General features: G+C 39.7%; 1 protein-coding gene across 20 annotated transcripts in view; it reads left to right on the forward strand.

Annotated features, from left to right (window-relative positions):
• c2cd5 (C2 calcium dependent domain containing 5) overlaps window positions 1-20,003 on the forward strand; it is a 141,422-nt gene that overhangs the window by 36,576 nt on the left and 84,843 nt on the right. For 7 of the 20 annotated variants that reach the window (XM_038811056.1, XM_038811044.1, XM_038811036.1 and 4 more), the window contains 5 exons: window positions 446-597; window positions 4,043-4,246; window positions 7,181-7,266; window positions 9,316-9,424; window positions 12,212-12,277. In XM_038811056.1, coding sequence (XP_038666984.1) covers window positions 446-597; window positions 4,043-4,246; window positions 7,181-7,266; window positions 9,316-9,424; window positions 12,212-12,277 — 617 coding nt within the window. The remainder of the gene's footprint in view (window positions 1-445; window positions 598-4,042; window positions 4,247-7,180; window positions 7,267-9,315; window positions 9,425-12,211; window positions 12,278-20,003) is intronic. The other 13 variants (XM_038811057.1, XM_038811052.1, XM_038811055.1 and 10 more) reach the window with 7 other exon arrangements.

Genomic DNA, 20,003 nt, shown 5'->3' on the forward strand with positions numbered 1-20,003 from the left:
GAGTAAAACATGCAGAAGCTTTACTTACCAACTCTTTTTGTTTTCATTTTTAGCTGTGATGCACTATTTTGGTGTTCCGGAATAAGGAAACATGAGTTTCAGTTCCGCATCCTCGAGCTTTCTTTTGGTTACCTAATTAAATTGCGTTGTGTATCTTAAAAGTCATATTTCATGCTGTTTTATTTACACAATCATCACGCTACGGTTTCTAGTACATGGTTTGATTTGTGCTCCAGAATTTTTAACCTGTTTCCTGTGTGTAAATCTGGGCTGCCAAATATCTCCCCAGAATCTTCAGTGTATGGACAGCAGTTCCTTGCCTTTTGGCCTCGTCCCCAGCCTGCACATAGAAGCAACTGCTGTCTCCCCTGTATTTGGATCATTCCGTCATTGCTTAGATCCTTAGCACAGGGTTACTGAATGTGTTTCCCGCTTCTTCTGGCAGGGTTCCCTTCAGTGAAGATCCCAACCCTGTTACTCATTCATCTGGACCCTCCACCCCACTGAAAAATCAAACCTATTCCTTTTCACCTTCCAAGTCCTACAGTCGACAGTCCTCCTCTTCTGACACAGACTTGAGTTTGACACCTAAAACTGGTAAGACACCTCCACCCCGCTTCTTTTTTTTGTTGTAAATTTGTGTTTTTTTGCGCTTGAAGCACCTCATTCTGTTTGTCAAAACCTAATTCCTCTCATTGAACTATGAAGAGCAGAAAACTGAATTGGACTAGAATTTTTTTTAAAGTCTTTAAATCACAATGAATGAATTCAGATGCTGTGGAAATTTATTTCTTTATTATAACTGTGCTCATTTAAAATGCAAAAGCTGAGCTATTGTCTGTCTTCAAGAAAATAAAAATTGAACTGGATACTGTTTGGGTTAAAAAATGTTTTTGCCCCCCTAATGAGTCTACAGTAACCCAGTTTACCAATGTCTGAACACTTGAATGTCGGGTCTGTTACATTGTGTGTCCACCCTGTTCAATCTGGATGTATGTGCTTTTTAAAGTTATGTTGACATGTTCAAGTAGCAGTTTAAAAACTATGCCAAGGGGGATCTGTTTTTATGAAGTACTATTTCAAATCAGTACACTTAGGAAGCCAGTTGGTAGATTTGAGATGGTGCTAAGTAAATGGAGCTAGTAATAGCATGGATTGTAGGACTAAAATGAGATCCATCATGGATACAGGCACAGATATCTTGTTTCTAATGTTCGATGTTCTGAGTCTGACATTTCTGCACTTGAATCATAGAATCCCTACAGTGCAGAAGAAGGCCATTCGGCCCATCAAGCCTGCACCAACTCTTGGAAAGACCACCCTACCTAGGCCCAATTTCCCAACCTATTCGTGCAACCCCACCCTCAGGGACAGTTTAGCATGGCCAATCCACCTAACCTGCACATCTTTGCACTGTGGGAGGAAACCGGAGCACCCAATGAAACCCACGCAGACACGGGGAGAAAGTGCAAACTCCACACAAGTCACCCAAGGTTGGAATCGAACCTTGGTCCCTGACGCTTTGAGGCAACAGTGCTAGCCGCTGTGCTGCCCACTAAAGTGCACCTTTCTGACCATGAGCAGTTTTTATTTACAAACTAAAAATGTTCTTTATACAGCAGATAGCTAATAATGATGCTGTTCTGTTTTGTGGATGCTAATTGTTCTTTATGATTCAACTGGAGAAATTCAGGCAGCAGTTTTATCCCCTTTATTGTATGAAAACTGTATTCTAGATTGTTTCCTTAGTTTCCTGTGGTCAACAGCAGAAACATAGCAAAAGAAACACTGAGAACACACAATGTGAAGAGTGATGACAAGTAAATGTTTTGGTTAGAACGCTGTAGGAACTGAAAATCAAGAAGTAAATGAGCATTTTAATTGACTTGTGGCGGGGAGGGGTGTTGCCTCAGGGGGAAGAGTCGATGGGAAGAAAGGAATTGGGGAGAAACAAGCAGTAAAATATGACAAAAAATTATTCAATCCTTTCACAGTTTTGTGAACTGCAATCTGCTCTGACGAAAAGCAGGAAATTGGTAAATGATAAAATACATTTGAAAAGAAATATGCAAATAGCTAAGACAGTCAGTGTCCTAACCAAGGAAACAGGCTAGAAATTGATGAAACAACACAGAAAGATTCAGATGCAGGCCTTAAGGTGAAAATTGAAGTGCTGGAAACATATGTTTGATATACCAAACTCCCAATTTATTCACTGTTACTGGTTATTATTTGCCCACCTTCCACATTTACTCAATCATTATTATCTTCAACAAGTTTCCCCAATGCCATGTACATTTTAACAATTCTTTGCCTCTTAGCTTGATGCCATTCTGGAGGAACTCCATCAACTCAACTTTCAGCTGTCCTTTTCCCAACACTTTGCTGTGCAGCACTTGCCTGTTTACCACCTCCTGCACCATATCCCCATACATCCTCTCATGTCAGGCAGTGACATTAGTCTAATCATAGTCAAAGAATGCGGGACTTCTCTTCCGGCTCCCATATTGATATCCCTTGTGTCCACCCAGGGATCTATCCTGGGACCCTGTTATTTTCAATATATACTGCCCCATAGCAGTATGCTGATGCCACAAAGCTCAAGCTCACCACTACCTTTCTTGTTCCTGCCATTGAATTCTCAGGCTTGCCCACATTGGGTGAGTAGAAATGTTTTCCAGCTGACTTTTGGGAAGACCAAAATCATTGTTTTTGGTCTCCATGATGATCAAAATCCTGTGATTCCCTTCCTGTCAGATTTGTGAGTGTGACCACGCCACATGGACGGCAGAGGTTCAAGGAGGCGGCTCATCACCACCTTCTCAAGGGCAATTTAGGATGGGCAATAAATGCTGGCTGAGCCACATCCTGTGGCGGAAAAAAAAAGTAAACTTTGCAGACCAGGCAGTGTGTGCACAGGTCATGCCCTGCTTCCATACCAAGCTGAATGGTCTGTCTGGTTTTATTTTTTAAGGATGGTGCAATGTTGGTGTCTACCTTGCCAGTGGAAGTACAATGGGTTGATTTTCTTTCTCCCTCTAATCTAGGATTAGCGCAGAAGATGAAGCATCAAAAGCAAACTTTTAAAAAAATTATTTCAAAAATTATGATTTTTAATTTTAATAGACATTTGACATTCCACAATTATAAAATACATTTTTAGTTCAGCAATAGTAATGAACTTAGTAAATTGTTAACCCAGTTACATCTCATTCAACGGTAATTTTGCGAGGGTTTTTACAGTTAGACAAATGGCATAAAAGTTGAAGTTTCTGTCAATTCAAGTGATATTGTAAAGATTTCCATTTGCGGAAAGTTCACACACTAGAAGAGCAAGAAATTTCTGACAGAAATTCTGGGTTTCACATTGAATTTCATGTGTGGATGCTAAGGTTGCTATAAGTTTTGCAGTTGTAATGAGGACAAACACTTGACAAGTTTCACTGTTATCACAACTACAAAATGTGGGCCTGTGAATTTCTGCTTTAGCAGGAGCCTTTCTGTCCCCCCCCCCCCCCCCCCCCCCCGCCCTTTTGGGAAGTATGTAGAGCAAAGCTGAGGGAAATGTGTTCAAGGAAGATTGTTCATTTTGTACACCCGTTGGGTGGCATATGGATAGGCGCACTGTTCAAGCATCTAATTGACAGGGGGTGGGCAGTTCACTTCAGTTTGCTTAAGATGTTTTTCAATACTGCAAGGAAGCCTTGCTGTTAATGTTTCCTTTGATAGACAGTATGTTGCTCACAAACACCCAAAGGAGTAAGCTTTTTTTTAATAAATAGGAAATGCTCAGTGCCCACTACAAGTGCCTTATTTTAAGTCAATATGCAGAAAGGAGTTTGTTTTTTAATTGATTGCATCAGCCTCTGAAAGTTTTCATTGGTTATTTGTGTATTTTGTGTATATGTGTTCATTTTGCCAAATGTATATCTAATTTGTTTTGCTTTCATATGACTTTCCATACAGTGTTTTCTTCACCTTCTGTACGTGATCTTCTAAATCTCCAACTTCTTTTTCATCTTTTTCTGCTACCTTTCTACAGCAGCACCTTCCCCTGAGGGGCCTAGGATTTTTCTCTTTCCCAGTTCCCCTCCCTTCTCCTCCGGTTCCCCTCATCATAAAAGTACACAACTCCTTCGCTCGGAGGCTCTGCACAGCCTTACCCCTCCTCACTCTGGCTATGCGAGCCCAGTCTGTCTGAGGAAAACTGTGTCTTTCAATGAAGAGTTGCTTCTAACTGCCTCTGGTAGGATTGATTAATGTAAACAAAAATACTACTTTTTAGAAAACCTGTTTGCTCAGTACCTAAAACTTTTGTGCTTACATAACATTAAAACAGTAAGACAACTGTGCCTGAATTAAGGGAAAAAAGCATGCAAAAATGAAAATTGTTCTGACTTCTTTAATTGGCAAATGAGAAGTTATTCAAGAAAAACAAATCAAACTAATGTACATTTCTGTAAATGACAAATTTAAACTTTTTTTTTGCTTTGCACTTAACAGTTGCTAGTGAACCAAAGGTTTAGAACTCACCTATAAATTTGCCCAAGTTAAATGTTTTGTATCAGAGAAATTGCCAAAGGGGATGACATGGGATGGCGGGGGGGAAAGTTATGAGTATAAAGAGTCATGGCTGATAGCTATTGGGAACCGCTTCATTCATGCATCACATTTACATAGTTCATTAAATATTTGTCTTGTGTGTTCTGATTGCTGTGTGCAGTCCAATGCTTACTTTATTCATTTGTGAATTGTTAATTTGGTTATACACTTTGTGTTGATCCAGTTAAGGCTGATGTTTCCTTTCATGATTTTTAAGTAGTATGTTTTAATTCTGTATTGCCCTTTCTTCAGTACAACTTCGCATGAGCTCATTTTTCTCTTGTAAAAAGAATGATAAAATTGTGTGCACTATTGCTTTGTACTGTTTATTCCTTTAAAGAAAATTAGCTTATGTGAATCAAAGGCCTGTACAGAAGTATCGGTAAGTCTGCACTGTTTCCTTATCAAAGGCACAGCTAAAACATTTAATACTCAAGTTTAGATTAGGCTTGTCCTTTAAATTCTGTTTATCCCTACAATTTATAAAATAATTTATTTAAGTGTTTAAGAGAAAGTGGTTATTAAAGAAAATGATTTCAGTAGAAAAAAATTATAGTTGGAAAAATCAACAGCAGACAAGAAACTAGATTTCCCATAAAAGTTTAGAATCAGGACCTAGCCTAATTTCAGGCAAAACAGGGTTGGAAGGACTATTACACACACAACCATAGTTCCCATTTTAAAGTATTGTACTGTCTGTATTTTTGTATTTCCATTTAAATTCCCATGACCCTAGTTATAGAAACTGCGTATATGAACTTGTCACACCATAATTACACCTTCCTGCCAGTGATGCCATAACACTGACATAGGGTGTTGTTGCAGTGTGCCAAGCTTCTATGAATACTTTCCATTATAAAGGTGTGTATAGGAATTCGGGTGCATGTGCATGTTAAAGGTCAATAATCACACAACCAGAATCAGAAGCAGTGTAATTAGTGGGTTGTAGCTGCAAATTTATAATAACATGAGCCATTCAATGTGATTCTGAGTAAGAATTTGTGTGGGCATGGCTCTTAACTCAATTTAAGTATTGAGTATGAATCCAAAAGTAGCAGACAAATGGCTAACATTTTAGATTTAGAGCTCTTTAATGAATGAAATGAAAATGAAAATTGCTTATTGTCACAAGTAGGCTTCAAATGAAGTTACTGTGAAAAGCCCCTAGTCGCCACATTCCGGCGCCTGTTCGGGGCGGCTCTCCTGTGTAGAATGCTTGGGACCAAGGCACTTCTGAATTTCATAATTTTCTGGATTATGGGATAAAGTTAGAATGCCTAATCCGAAGTGTGTGAATCGGATATAAATATGTACCCGAGACATGAAAGATGCCAAAACTACTGTTAAGACACAAAATGTCTCAATTTAATATTATCAGCTGGGCTTGCAATGTGACTCACTTATGCTTGCTAAAAGCTACATGTAACCGGGCATCGTACCTTTTTTGAATGAAGCAAAAGCCTGAGGTCAATTGTCTCCAAGGCGATGCTTCAATCAATCGGACTTAACTTGCTAACCAATCAGTGCACTTTTTTCATGCAGTATATATATCGTTACTCCCTTTGAAATTGGACATTCTTGCATCTGTCCTGATGATTGCCAGATGAAAAGTTAAAACAGCATGTCTGTTTTCAACCATATATGCAAACGCATTCATTTCCAAATCCATGCGTTTGAAAATATAGGCTGATCCACCAAGGCACAGGAGTCCAGAGTAAAGTTGAACATTAACAGTTAAGCAAGGCATTCATTTATAAATGTTTTTTGAAGCTTGTAAATTCCAATGCATTCATTATATGTATTTGAAGACACCTGCAGTTTTCTCAAACTTTTAGTTAATCAGTACCACTATACATTAGTGCTTCCCAAACTGTTTTCCAATGTGACCACATTTTAGCATACGCACAGTAATCAGCCTCTGTTCCCCCACAAGACACACATATACACACGTATGTAGTTCAGTCTCCAGTCTGTGATAAGGAACCTGTGCAATAGGGAGATAGGAGCAGAAATGCAACAAAGTTTGAATTCGCCACTCACCTTCCCAGCTAGGCGACTGTTTTCCCCAGTTTTTGGACCCTTGCTGGCGATTTCTTGCAGGATCATGAGTGGCAAGTCTGAGAGTGCGGGAATGGGTAATAAAATATTGGACAACTGTTGTTTCCGGATTTGGCGTTTCCAGACTGGAGAGGTTACGGTGTAATTGGTATGCAGTTGAAGGTGTACATTAATGTTTCAGATGAAAGAAAACGTAACAATTAAAAAGAGAACAAAGCAGGACACAATGAACAGGTGAAGTTAGTGAATGAAGGAGTAGTAAATGAAGAAAAAACCCTCTCAAATGATTTTTAAAATCAAGAGGTACAAGCAGGTCTGCACACATGAGAAAATATGTATTGACATTTTGTGTGTAAGCCTCCTATTGTTTTATGCAAAATAGGCATCTGGTCAATTTTTTTGATAATCACTTTAACTCTTATTTGGGATTGAAAAATATGTCTCTGTGTTGCTCAATTTTTAAAATTTTATGTTGAGTATTGTGATCCGCTCATAATGCACCTGCCTGATAATCTCTTAGGTATGGGAAGTGGGAGTGGTGGGAAAGATGGAGTTCCGCTGAAAGCACTCTATCGACAGCAAACCCAGTCTGCTTTTGAGCACAGGGTAAGCATTCAGAATGGTTTTTACTTAGGACTCTTTACACTTGGTTACTGTGCAAACTTCATTTTTGAAGAATATGACATTTCTATAGACTGCACTATCAATATTCGGTTTCCTGTATAGTTTATCTGACTTTGGAAAATAGTATGCCATTTCTCTGCATTAAACTTCATCTGCCACTTGTCCACTCACTCCACCAATCTATGTCCTTTTGAAGTCTTACACTATCACGACTCCTGGGGAACTCCACAAATATCTTCAAAAAAACGATCGTTCACCTCTACTATTTACAGTCAATTGGTATCAGAAAGCTTATTTCCTCATCGCATTAGTTAGTTTACAACAGTTACTTCATGTAGCTCAAGTTTCAAATGATTGTGTGAGTGCATAACTGAATATAACCACTTTTTAATCATCATATGCCATGCCAGTCTCATACAAACATGAAGACTAAAAGCTGGGTAGGCCATTAAGCCCTCGGCGTGCTCTGCCATTCAATAAGGTCATGGCTGATTTGCTAGTAACCTCAAACCTGCACTCTGCCTACCCCGATAACCTATCATAGATCATAGAATTTATAGTGCAGAAGGAACCCTTTCTGCTCATCAAGTTTGCACCGCCCCTTGGAAAGAGCACCATACTTAAGCCCACATCTCCACCCTATCCCTGTAACCCAGTAACCCCACCTAACATTTTACGACACTTAAGGGCAGTTTGGCATAGCCTAACCTAGCACATCTTTGGGCTGTGGGAGGAAACCGGGCCACCCGGAGGGAACTCAAGCAGACACGGGGAAAACGTGCAGACTCTGCACAGACAGTGACCCAAACCCAGCTCCCTGTACCAACAATCTATCCACCTCTGCTTTAAAAATATACACCGCCTTTTCAGCAAGAAAGTTCCGAAGACTCACGACCTTCCCAAGTGAAGAAACTTTGTCTCATCTCCGTTTTAAATGGGTGGCCCCTTACTTTTAAAAAATGACCCTAGTTCTAGATTCTCCCACAAAAGGAAACATCCTCCCCACCTCCACCCTGTCAAGACCCCCTCAGGATCTTGTATGTTTCAATCAAGTCGCCGTTTACTCTTCGAACTCTAGTGGATACAAATCAAACCTATCCTACCTTTCCCCAAAAGGCAACCTGCCCATTCCAGATATTATTCTGGTAAACCTTCTCTGAACAGCCTGCAATTCATTTACATTCTTTCTTAAATAAGGTGACCAACATTGCACAATGTATTCCAAATGTGGTCTCACAAGTGCCCTGTACAGATGAAGCATCACCGTCTTACTTTTTAGTCCAGGTCTCTAATTCGATAGCACTGCTAATTTTTGATTTGGAGATGGATATTGAATTACGCAGCATATAAACAGCCATTCTGCCTAACTAGTCCAAGCTGGTAGTTGTTCTACTAAGGAAGGGACCCCACTCTGTTTCATTCGATCTACCTCACCTCAGTCTTTCAGCATTTCTTTCTATTTGTTTTTCTCTCATCCTGCCTATTTTATTTTTAAAAGCATCAAAACTATTTGCCGCAACCACATTATGACCAGTCTCTGAGTAACGGTATTTCTCTATTGAATGTATTAATAACTGTTCTGAATTTATGACCTCAAGTTTTGGATTTTTCCACAAGTGGAAACTTTTTGTTCACATCTACCCTGTCCAACCTATATCCATGTATAATTTTAAAAGCCATTTATTTTCCAGGGGGGGGGGAGAATAAAGCAATCTGTTCAATCTTTCCTGAAAACTCTAATCTTTCACTTTTATTACCATCCTAATAATTTTTTTGCACTTTTCCCAGCATTTCCAAGTCATTTTTGTAGAATAAGAGCCCAAAACTGTGCCTAGTACTTTGAACGGTCCCATGTAAGTTTAACAAAACTTTACTTTTGAATCCTACACCCCGAGAAATAAAATCCCAGTAGTTTGTTCAAATTTTTAATTGCTTTGACTTGGTTATGTGTACCAGATTTTATATGGAACTGTGACGACCTGACTAATTTCATTTTGTAATTCACTATTTCAACTTTTTCTCGCTGCATAGGAATTCCCCTTCTTCACCCTTACAACTTTCCCACCTGGGTTTCTTGTTCATGTTGGTGGTGTGGTCAGTGCGAGATCTGTGAAGTTACTGGACCGAATCCACAACCCTGGTAAGTAGGACCTGTCAGATTGTGCAAGTTTGTTGGGGTAAAGTAAAGGGGTCACAACTTGAAGGTTTATGGAATGAAAGTTCAAAGTATTGGCTTCCTACATAATTTACGTACAGAAAGCAAGAGGACACAAATGAGGACTGCAGACAGACTGTAAGTAATGTGTCAGCAGTTTTATATTGGCAAAATTCTTGCGAAAATATTTAACAAGGTAATTTTATTTTGCCTGCTGGTTTTTCTTTTCAGACGTTTATATTGAAAATACTACTAGTCACTGATACCCAGGACAGCTTTAATGTGACAAAAGCAAAATATTGTAGATGCTGGAAACCTGAAATTAAAAAAAGTAAAATGCTGGAAATATTCAGCTGGTGTGACAGCCTCCTAAGAGGGGAAAAAGCAATTAACTTTCCAGGTCATGAACTTTCATGAAAGTTTTATCAACCTGAAACGTTAATTCTGTTTCTCCCTCCACAGATGTTGCCAGACCTGCTGATTTCACGATGAGATCCTGCTTCAGTTTACTGGGGTTAAGGATCTTTTGTGCAAGAGGATTATAAATACCAATTTGTTGCCCCAGCAACCTAAAAATATAGAATCATATTTTACCTAAGCTTCCCAAATGTTGTCTTTCTCATCAAATACTTAGTTATATTGAAAGTGGCCATCTGTGCATGCATACACTGGCAGGCTCATCATGTGTTTAAGAGGCAGTGTATCACCTCATTGACTTAGTTCTCTGAATTTTCACATTATTTGATAGTTTTTTTTCACATTTGAGTTTCTTTCAAAATTAGGAATTTTGGAACTACTGCATTTGGTCATATATTCTAATGTTCTGTAGTTGGAACCATGACTGTCACCTCACACACAGTCGCTTTCCTCGATAAGGAACAAAAATATGGAACGTGGTTTCTTCCGCTGTTGGGTTGACCATGAAGATTGTTACATTTTAAAGCTATGTATATCAGAACACTGCTATGGTTATTTGATTAAACTTTTGGGACGTGGGTGTGATTGACAAGCCTGCCATGTATTGCCCATTGCTAGTTGTTCATGAGAAGGCGGTGGGGAGACTTTTTCTGAACTGTTGAGAATCCAAGTAGTCAAGAAGCTCCTGCAATGCTAATAATAAGGGATTTCCATTTGTAGCGGTTTGATACAGCTTCAGATGGCAGTTAAGAGTGAACCACATTGGTAGTGACTGGATTCACCTGTAATTCAGACAGGGTACGGACAGCAAGGTTCCTTACCAGAGGACATCAGGCAACCAGGTGGATTTTTGTCACCATCTAGTAGCTTCCTGGTCACTTGTAGCAGCTAGCTTTTTATTTCCAGTTCACTTTTTCAAATGAATTCAAATTCATAAACTGAATTATTTGTTGAAGTCTCCGGATTACTTGTCCATTAACATAACCACTATACTACCATACATAAAATTCAACCAAATTTGTAAGTAATTTCTTATCCATCGAACGTTCGCTTCAATTGCTGCAAAAAGAGCTTGGTGCAAATTTTGTACGAGGATTTGAGTTTGTGAAAAATAAAAAATCATACTGATGTGATGGTACATTTAAATTGGTTAATAAGCACTGGAAATACCAAATGCATAGGATTAACATTTTTATCGATCAGCCTGCATGTTTTTTTCAAATTCTAACCTCATTTAGATCGATGAATCATTCCGCTTATGTATTCAAGGAGAGCACGTTACGTATTTCACTACGAATTGCTATTAGTGCAGTTATTCCCACATTAATGTTTACCTGTGGAATATTAATCTTGTTTTTTTTGGCTTGGGAAGTCTGAAAACATTTTTGAACTCACTGTTCATATCATTAAAGTTAAGAGCGTTTCTAAATTTGGGAAATACTAGCATATATTTACACCCCGCGAACTCAGCTACCTTTGGCTGGTGATACATCTACACTGATGTGTTGCACATGTATTAGGAGGCTATTGCCCCGAATATGTTAAACTTTAGCTTCTCCTTTAATTATGTAAATTGGCAGTTGAAAATTAAGCCTAGCCTTACTTACATTTGCATGCTGAGGTCTACATTTCATAGCATTTTAAATGACTTTAAATGATTTCCACAACTTTTTCTACCAGCATCTTTTTAGTGGAATGGGTTTTTTGAGCAAAGCTTATCTTTTTAGTGCAATAATGCTTTTATTGGGAGCTATTCGACGTTTTTAAACTATTAAACGTTCGATATTTTTCGTTTAAAATATTTTAAAAATGCATTTTGAGAACAAAATTGTCAACAGCCTAATTATGTAGTGATAGTAAAGTTGATGTTTATATATAGACTTAAGTCATTGCCATTTATAAATTTTGTTTATTCAAATCTGTTCTTAATCTCTAAATGATTAAAATCTATGGGATATACCATCCCAGTTTCCCCCTCTTTGATGGAAGTGATTTTACAAAATTTGTGTTTCGCTGACAAATTATTGGGATAACGTCTTTTGGGCAATAAATTTAAATTGGGAATTAATAGAGCTGTGAATTAATGTACACTCCCAATGAACAGCGAATAATATTTGCAACTAGTTTTCAGCCTGTCTTTTTCTATTTTATTAATATATAATGGCTAACGCTGGTATTAGATTACAGTAGCATGGTCCTTACTCTCTGGCCTATCTGGTGAATGAACCTCTATTAACTCTATTGTCTGTGTCTTTCCAGTTCCTGTGGAGTAGTGTTGTCCTTGTTGTGCTCTCTGTATTGCTTACTCCGATCTGCTCCTATTACTGATCTACTAACTTGCTGTTTTGAACTCAGCCTTTGTCGGAATTATGGGTAACACAAGATCATACAAACTGCTAGACTGGAATAGTTTCAATGCAGGTATTTTATAACTTCTTCAACGTTACACATACTGACCGAAATTATGGCAGCTCAGTGAAGTTATCTTCCATGGCTTTATCATCATAACTTTATGATCCGCTAAAGTAAATAATTTGCAGAGCTTGGAAGCACTGAACATTTGTGAAAGTAATGATAACCAAATCAAATGTTCTGTAGTGGATAGATCAGAATCATTCTTGGGGAATAAATCATTTTTGAATATGCAGACTTTATTTAATTACTTTAAACCACAAATGTCCAGCTGCCAGCAACTAAAAAAGTTGTATTTATACTTAACGGGCATTTCTAACCAAAGTTTTAGTTGCTTTATACAGTTTAGAAAGATGCAGTTACACAAGCAAACATTTTAAACTGCTTCACCAAGCATTATGTGACCGAATGTATATATGTTTTTATTAAGGGACAGTTTAGCGTGGCCAATCTACCTGCCCTGCACATCTTTGGGTTGTGGGGTTGATGCACATGCATACTCGGGGAGAATGTGTGAACTCCACATGGACAGTGACCCGAGGTCGGGATCGACCCGGGTCCTCGGTGCCGTGAGGCAGCAGTGCTAACCACTGCTCCACCGTGCCATCTGAAATCTAATATATTTACCCTTCACGGAAATGCCTGACTCTAATGAAAGCAATCTTTAAAATACTGAATTTAAGTGCTATCTCAGTATTAGTTCAGGTACAGTGCTGAATGGCATCAAGTTCACTAGCGGCATAGCCAAGTCCAGTGTTGATGGTTTATAAGCAATTGAACTCTTAGGTGCAATTCTATTACTTAAATTTTGATGCTTATCTTCAGGGAATTCTGTTATTGGATTGCAGTTGCATATTTGGTCCATCCAGCTTTCCTGTCTAAAATAGAGGCATTGCTCTCAGAGTCATTTTGGATAATGAAATTTATTATTAATGAAACAACAATTTGATGTAACAGTTTAAGAACTTAATTTATCTTCCTGCATATTGAAGTAAAAGGACCCATTTATTCCATTTTAAAACTTTGCATTAAACCACTGAGATGGGTCTTTTCTTCATCTTTGTCATTATAAAGGTTTAATATCAAGTATTTCTATCCTGATTACATCAGCTTTTAAACATTAAGACTAAGTGTTTATTCAGATGAAGACTTTAAGTCCTAATTTCGAATCAAGGTCTCTTGGGTTACTTATGATGCAGCTCAATTGAGAGCAAAGCTCTCTGCACTGTGCCCCAACAAGATTTTCCCCAACCTCAGAACCTATCGAACAAGTACGTTAATCCATCCTCCCAAACGAATTGCTTGGAAATTAGGAGCAGTTACGTGCCATTGGCTGAGTGTCAGACCCCTTAGAACCATAGGCAGATTTACATCCCAATAATTTGAGTAGGATTAAATCCAGGTCCCAAAGGTGAAAGACCAATGTCTTAACCCAGTGTAGCAATGTTCTCTTTTCACGTGACATCTTTCTTCAATTTTCCTTCTGACCAAATCAGATTGTTTGAAGTTAGCAACAGCTTGGAATGATCATTTAGTTAGATTTTTTAAAAATGTAATTAGCTATTATTACTGTTATAGCTTTTTTGATTCAGTAATGCAACCAATTTCTGGGGCTAACCATTTGGCATTGGGGTCAGAGTGAGCTGGAAAAAAACGCTGTGCCTTTTGGTTTTGTATTTGAATACTGTCTTTGAGCAGTAGCGCCTGTATGCATCTTTGTTCGGGCAAAGGTGCCTCATGTGGAAATTGGACAAAGGGAGTACCGAGTATGGGCATCGGATGGGAAGGCTGGTGACATGGTGTGAATGTGTTGGAGCAACACAGTAAAGAGCAGGAAGCTCAAAGACAGGTAGGTGGAGTTAAGATGCAGATCAGTCATGACCTAGTTGAATGGCGGAACAGGTTCAAAGGGCTTGAATGACCTAATTCCACAGAACTGGAGTGTGCTACTCAGTCCCTTGAGTTTGTTCAGCCATTTGGTTAGGTCATGGATAATCTGTACCTCAATTCTGTTTACCTGGATTTTCCCCATATCTCTTAGTTTGCAAAAATTTATATTTCTCAGACTTCCATTTTTCGATTGATCTCAGCATATTTTCGAGGGATGAAGTTTCAAGTTCCAGCTGGCCTTTGTTCGAAGAAGTACCTCTTGACGTTGCCTCCTATTTGCTCAATTCTATTTTTAAGTCTAAGCGCCCTGTTTTTACTCTACACCAAACTAAAAGACACATGAATAGAAATGGCAGCAAAGATTAAACGGGAGAAGGAAGAATAGGAAAAATTAGGGAGTAGAATTGAGTTTATTGTAGAAACATTGGAACCTGGGGAGGGGGAAGGAAGTAGAATATGTAAGAAGATTGCAGCGCACACATAGGCCATTCGGCCAACTGATCCCTCTGGTTTTAAGCTCCACTTGAACCTCGTCCGAGCCTTCGTTTAACCATATCAGCATAACTGTGTTTCCTTTCTCCTTGATATTATTATCCAGTTTCCCCTTAAATGCATTTGTGCTATTTTCCTCAAATGTCCCTTGTGGTTGAGAGTTATATAAGCTCACCACTCTCTGCGTAAAGAAGTTTCTTCTGAATTCTGTAATGGGTTTATTAGTGTGTATCTTGTATTTATTCCCCCTAGTTTAGTCTTCCCCACAAATGTAAAAATCTATAAAATTCCATAAAGATTTTATAGGGTAGGAGTAAAGACTTCCATTAATTTATTCCCCCAGCCTTCTCCTTCCGAAAGAAAAGAGCTCCAGCCTGTTCAGTATTTCTGGATAGGTATAATCACTCTGCTCGGGCATCATCCTTGTAAAATTTTTTTGCACCTTCTCCATTGTCTCTATTTCCCATTCATAATATGGAGATCAGAACTGTACACAGTATTTGTAAGTGTGATTTCACCAAGGTTTCTTTACAATTTCAGCATTAATATGTACCGCTAGAAATTAATCCAATGCTTTTTCTGCTTTGTTATGGCCGCCTGTATTGCGACATTTTAGCGATTTGTGTTATCTTTATCCCTAGATCCTTTTGCTCTTCAGCTCCATTTAAGCGATTAATTTTCGAAGGACTATGTAGCCTCCTTATTTTTCTATTAAAATGCACCACTTCACAGTTATCTATATTTAATGTTGAGACTGAGGTAGAACTGGGACATAAACTCACAGAAATTACAACACAAAAGGAGGCCATTCGGCCCACCGAGTCTGCACCGGCCCTTGGAAAGAGCACCTTACTTAAGCCCACTCCTCCACCCTATCCCCATAACCCTGTAACCCCACCTAACCTTTTGGACACTAAGGGGCAATTCAGCATGGTCAATCCACCTAACCTGCACATCTTTGGATTGTGGGAGGAAACCCACGCAGACACAGGGAGAAAGTGCAAACTCCACAGACATATTAAGAAATATTGCAAAAATCCAAAATGTAAGGAAGAGGGTGGGGTAGAGACCCCAAGGTATGGCAGAAGGACAAAATAGCCCAAAGTACATGATTGTGACAGTGCGTGGTGTGCACACCATCACAATGTAGAGAGCAACACCTTCACCAAGACTGAGGCAAATCTTCTGAGCAACTCTCCAATTCCAACCAAGTATTGGATAGGTGATGAGAAGACTAGTAAAAAAATAAAAGACCAAAAAAAAGTAGAATGGAAGAAAACTTTTAAAGTAGAGGAGTAGAAAGGGGCAAATAATCAGCAGGAGTTTTTTTTGGCAGGCCTACTTCGACTGTTTTTGAAATGAAATGAAAATCGCTTATTGTCACGAGTCGGCTTCAATGAAGTTACTGTGAAAAGCCCCTAGTCGCCACATTCCGGCGCCTGTTCGGGGAGGCTGGTACGGGAATTGAACTGTGCTGCTGGCCTGCCTTGGTCTGCCTTAAAAGCCAGCGATTTAGCCCAGTGGGCTAAACCTGCGGTAGCTTCCAATGCCCCTACCATCATTGATCACCTTTATGGTTTTTATTCCTTCATTACTACCTTAGAAATTATATTTTAAAACATAGGAACAAAAGCTGATTTTCTGGTTTGGGTATTTGAAGTAATGTGTTAATACTGTTTATAAAAAATAAATTATTTGATGTTGCGTACATTCGCTATGCTTTTACAAGAATGTCAAGATTATTACTTTAACCATTTCAGTGAGCTGCCATGGTTTTCTGTCTGTTTTGTCCCGTTCAGTGAAGCATGCCGCAACATGCATAGTATTTTTTGACTACAGTTCACCGAGAGAGTTTCTATTGTATTGCCATTTTTTCTTATTTTTACATTTTTGCTTCAGATAGTAATGCCAAGACTTGTGTATTGTCAAACTCTGCTTGGTGCTTAGCATCATGCACTCTTAAGTTATTACCTCTTCGGCTTCAAGCTTAATTTCTGTGGATTTGTAATTGCATGCCCACTTGAAACTTTATGGCTTGAACTGTGAAAAGGCTGCTGTTTCTGAAGATTTATTTTTAAATTTGCACTTTTTCGTGGCAGAGTGCACATTTTGTTTAATTGCATTTCAATATCTTTCTTACAATTGTGTATTTGTTGAAAACTGTAGTTTCTAACCGAGTTCCTAACGCAATTAAGCAACTACGATATTTCTCCTGTTCTCATGCGTTCGTTGCTCTTCAGTATCTCGCAAGTTTGCAAATTGCTATCTAAGAAAATAAATGTGAAGATGCCTTTGAAAGGGTTGCATAATTTAACTTGCATTTTGCGGTTGTAGGAATCTAATAGCTTAGACAGGCTGCACTTTCATGTCGGTCATAAAAGCTGACAGTTGAAATAAATTTGTATAAAACTGATCAGTTGCAGAATATTATTGGATGTTTTTTGTGGAAGGTGTGCTGTCCCAGGCAGATAGGGAAACAACATACACACTGCAGTTGAGAGGTCACAAAGACCAGCATGCAAACAAAAGTAACAAAGCTGTTTGCTTTCTTATTAGAATTAAAAGTTGCACTCAGGTCTCCAATAACAAATATGAATGCATGTTAATATTTCTATAAAGTTAGCATGCATTTTAAAAAACATTTTCATTATAAGCAGAATAATATAAAACAGACGCTTTAAGTTACAATGTAAAAAAAACAGCCATTTATCAAGAACACGCCCAGTCTTAACCCCCCAACAATAAAATAAAACCCCTTAACAATTGACAGTGACTAAATGTTTTAAAAAGGAAATGAATGGCTGCCATGTTTGGTAGAACCTTCTGCCGGCCCCCTAATGGTATACTTGACCATCTCCAAGTGTAGGAACTCAGTGAAGTCACTCAGCCAGGCTGAGGCACTGGGCAGAGTAGGAGACCTCCACCCAAGCAGAACCCGCCTCCGGGCTACTAACGAGGCAAAAGCAAGGACATCTACCGTCACCCGTCTGCAGCAACGGCGAGTCCAATACCCCAAAAATAGCCACCAGCGTACATGGCTCCAGTTCGACACAAGGTATCTCTGACATGGAATTGAAGAAAGAGACAAAGAAGAAGGAATAATACAGCACAGGAACCGCCCCTTCGGCCCTTCCTGCCTACACCGGTCATGATACCACCCGTGGCCAAAACCCTCAGCACTTCTTAGTGCCATATCCCTCTATACCCATATACATGTATTTGTCAAGATGCCTTTTGAACATCGTTAATGTATCTGCTTCCACAACCTCCCCTGGCAGCGCGTTCCAGGCACTCACCATTCTGTGTAAAAAAAACCTGCCTTGCACATCTCCTTTAAACTTTGCCCATGGACCTTATACCTCTGCCCCCAAGTGACTGACCCCTCCACCCTGGGAAAGCGTGCCTACCCATCCACTCCATCCATGCCTCTCGTAATCTTGTAGACCTCTAGCAAGTCGTCCCCCAACCTCCATCGTTCTAATGAACACAGTTCGAGTCTATTCAGCCTCTCCACATAGCTAACACCCTCCAGACCAGGCAACATCCTGGTAAACCTCCTCTGCACCCTCTCCAAAGCCTCCACATCCTTGTGGTAGTGTGGTGACTAGAATTGAGCGCAATATTCCAAGTGTGGCCATACCAAGGTTCTATACAACTGTAGCATGACTTGTCAATTTTTATACTAGATGCCCTGTCCAATGAAGGTGAGCATTCCATATGCTTTCTTGACTACATTGCCCACTTGCATTGCCACTTTCAAAGATCTGTGGACCTGTACGCCCAGATTTCTCTGGCTTTCAATATTCCTAGGTATTTTGCCATTTATTGTATATTCCCCTCTACCTTGGACCTACCAAAAAGCATTACCTCACATTTATCCGGATTAAATTCCAGTTGCCATTTCTCTGCCCAAGTCTCCAACCTATCCATGTCCTGCAGTATCCTCTGACAATCCTCAACACTATCTGCCACTCCACCAACTTTGGTGGCATCCGCAAACTTACTGATCAGACCAGCTACATTTTCCTCCAAATCGTTTATGTAAACTGCAAACAACAGAGGCCCCAGCACTGATCCCTGTGGAACACCACTAGTCACAATCTTCCATTCAGAAAAAAACCCTTCTACCACTACCCTCTGCCTCCTGTAACCGAGCCAGTTCTGTATTCAAAAGCTTACTAACTTTGGACAAGACCAGAACATTGTGTATGGTTAGCCAGCCCCAGAGAACACCGTTCACACCTGTCCATCACCCCAGAGAAAAATACCATGCATGTTTGTTTTGGCTAACTGAGCCCTGTGCACCACCTTGAACTGGATTAAATTAAGCCAAGCACAAGAGGATGTGGAGTTGACCCTGCGAAGGGTAAAGCTAGACCACCTGACTTTCTATCTCTCTGGAGGATCCCTGGGCTCTTGCCCGCCCAAATGAAAAAGAATTCTAATTTGTTCACTCTTAACAAAGAACAATTTGGGGAGAAAAGTGGAGAGACACTGAAAAAGAAATAAAAACTTTGGGAGGACGTTCATTTTAATAGTCTGAAAACCCAGCCCGCCAAGGACAAGGAGAGGTTACCCCGCTCTTGCAAGCCAGATTTGACTCTCTTAACCAGATGAGCATAATTTAATTTATGGAGCGAGGTACAATCGTGAGCCGCCCGGATTCCCAGGTAATGAAAACTTGATCTGGCAAGGTGAAACGGCAACATTCCCAGGTCGGCTCTCCTCATTGTGGGTTTCACTGGAAAGTTTTCCCTGTTGTCCAAATTCAACTTATACCCAGAGAATGAGCCAAAACTCCTAAGTAACTTCATTATCTCATCCATAGTGGATATTTGGTCCATAATATAAAGAAGCAGATCATTGGTGTACCAGGGCATCCTATGCTCCCTCCCTCCTCGATTTATCCGCTTCCATTTACTAGGAGATCTCAATGCTACGGCCAGCAGTTCAATTGATAAAGCAAATGAAAGGACAAACAATGGACATCACTGCCTTTTACCACTATTCAGTGGAAAATAACCTGAGCTCAAGGCATTTGTGCGAACATCACCAGTGGGGGCCCTATACAGTAACTGAATCCAGGATATGAACTTTTGCCCAAATCCAAACCTCCCAAGAATTTCAAAGTGATATTCCCACTTCACCCTATTTAATGCCTTTTTGGCGTCCATGGAAACAATCACCTCTGGTTTGGGCACAGTGGGGGGGGGGGGGGGGGGGGGGGGGGGGTGGAGGTGAGTGCAGTATTTAATAGCCGACCATTGACAAAGCCTGTCTTGTCTTCCGAGATCACCTTCAGGAGGCAGGACTCCAACTCAGTGCCAGCACTTTCACGAGTAATTTACCATCT

Source organism: Scyliorhinus canicula, chromosome 11 (assembly GCF_902713615.1).
Source record: "Scyliorhinus canicula chromosome 11, sScyCan1.1, whole genome shotgun sequence".
Lineage (NCBI taxonomy): Eukaryota > Metazoa > Chordata > Chondrichthyes > Carcharhiniformes > Scyliorhinidae > Scyliorhinus > Scyliorhinus canicula.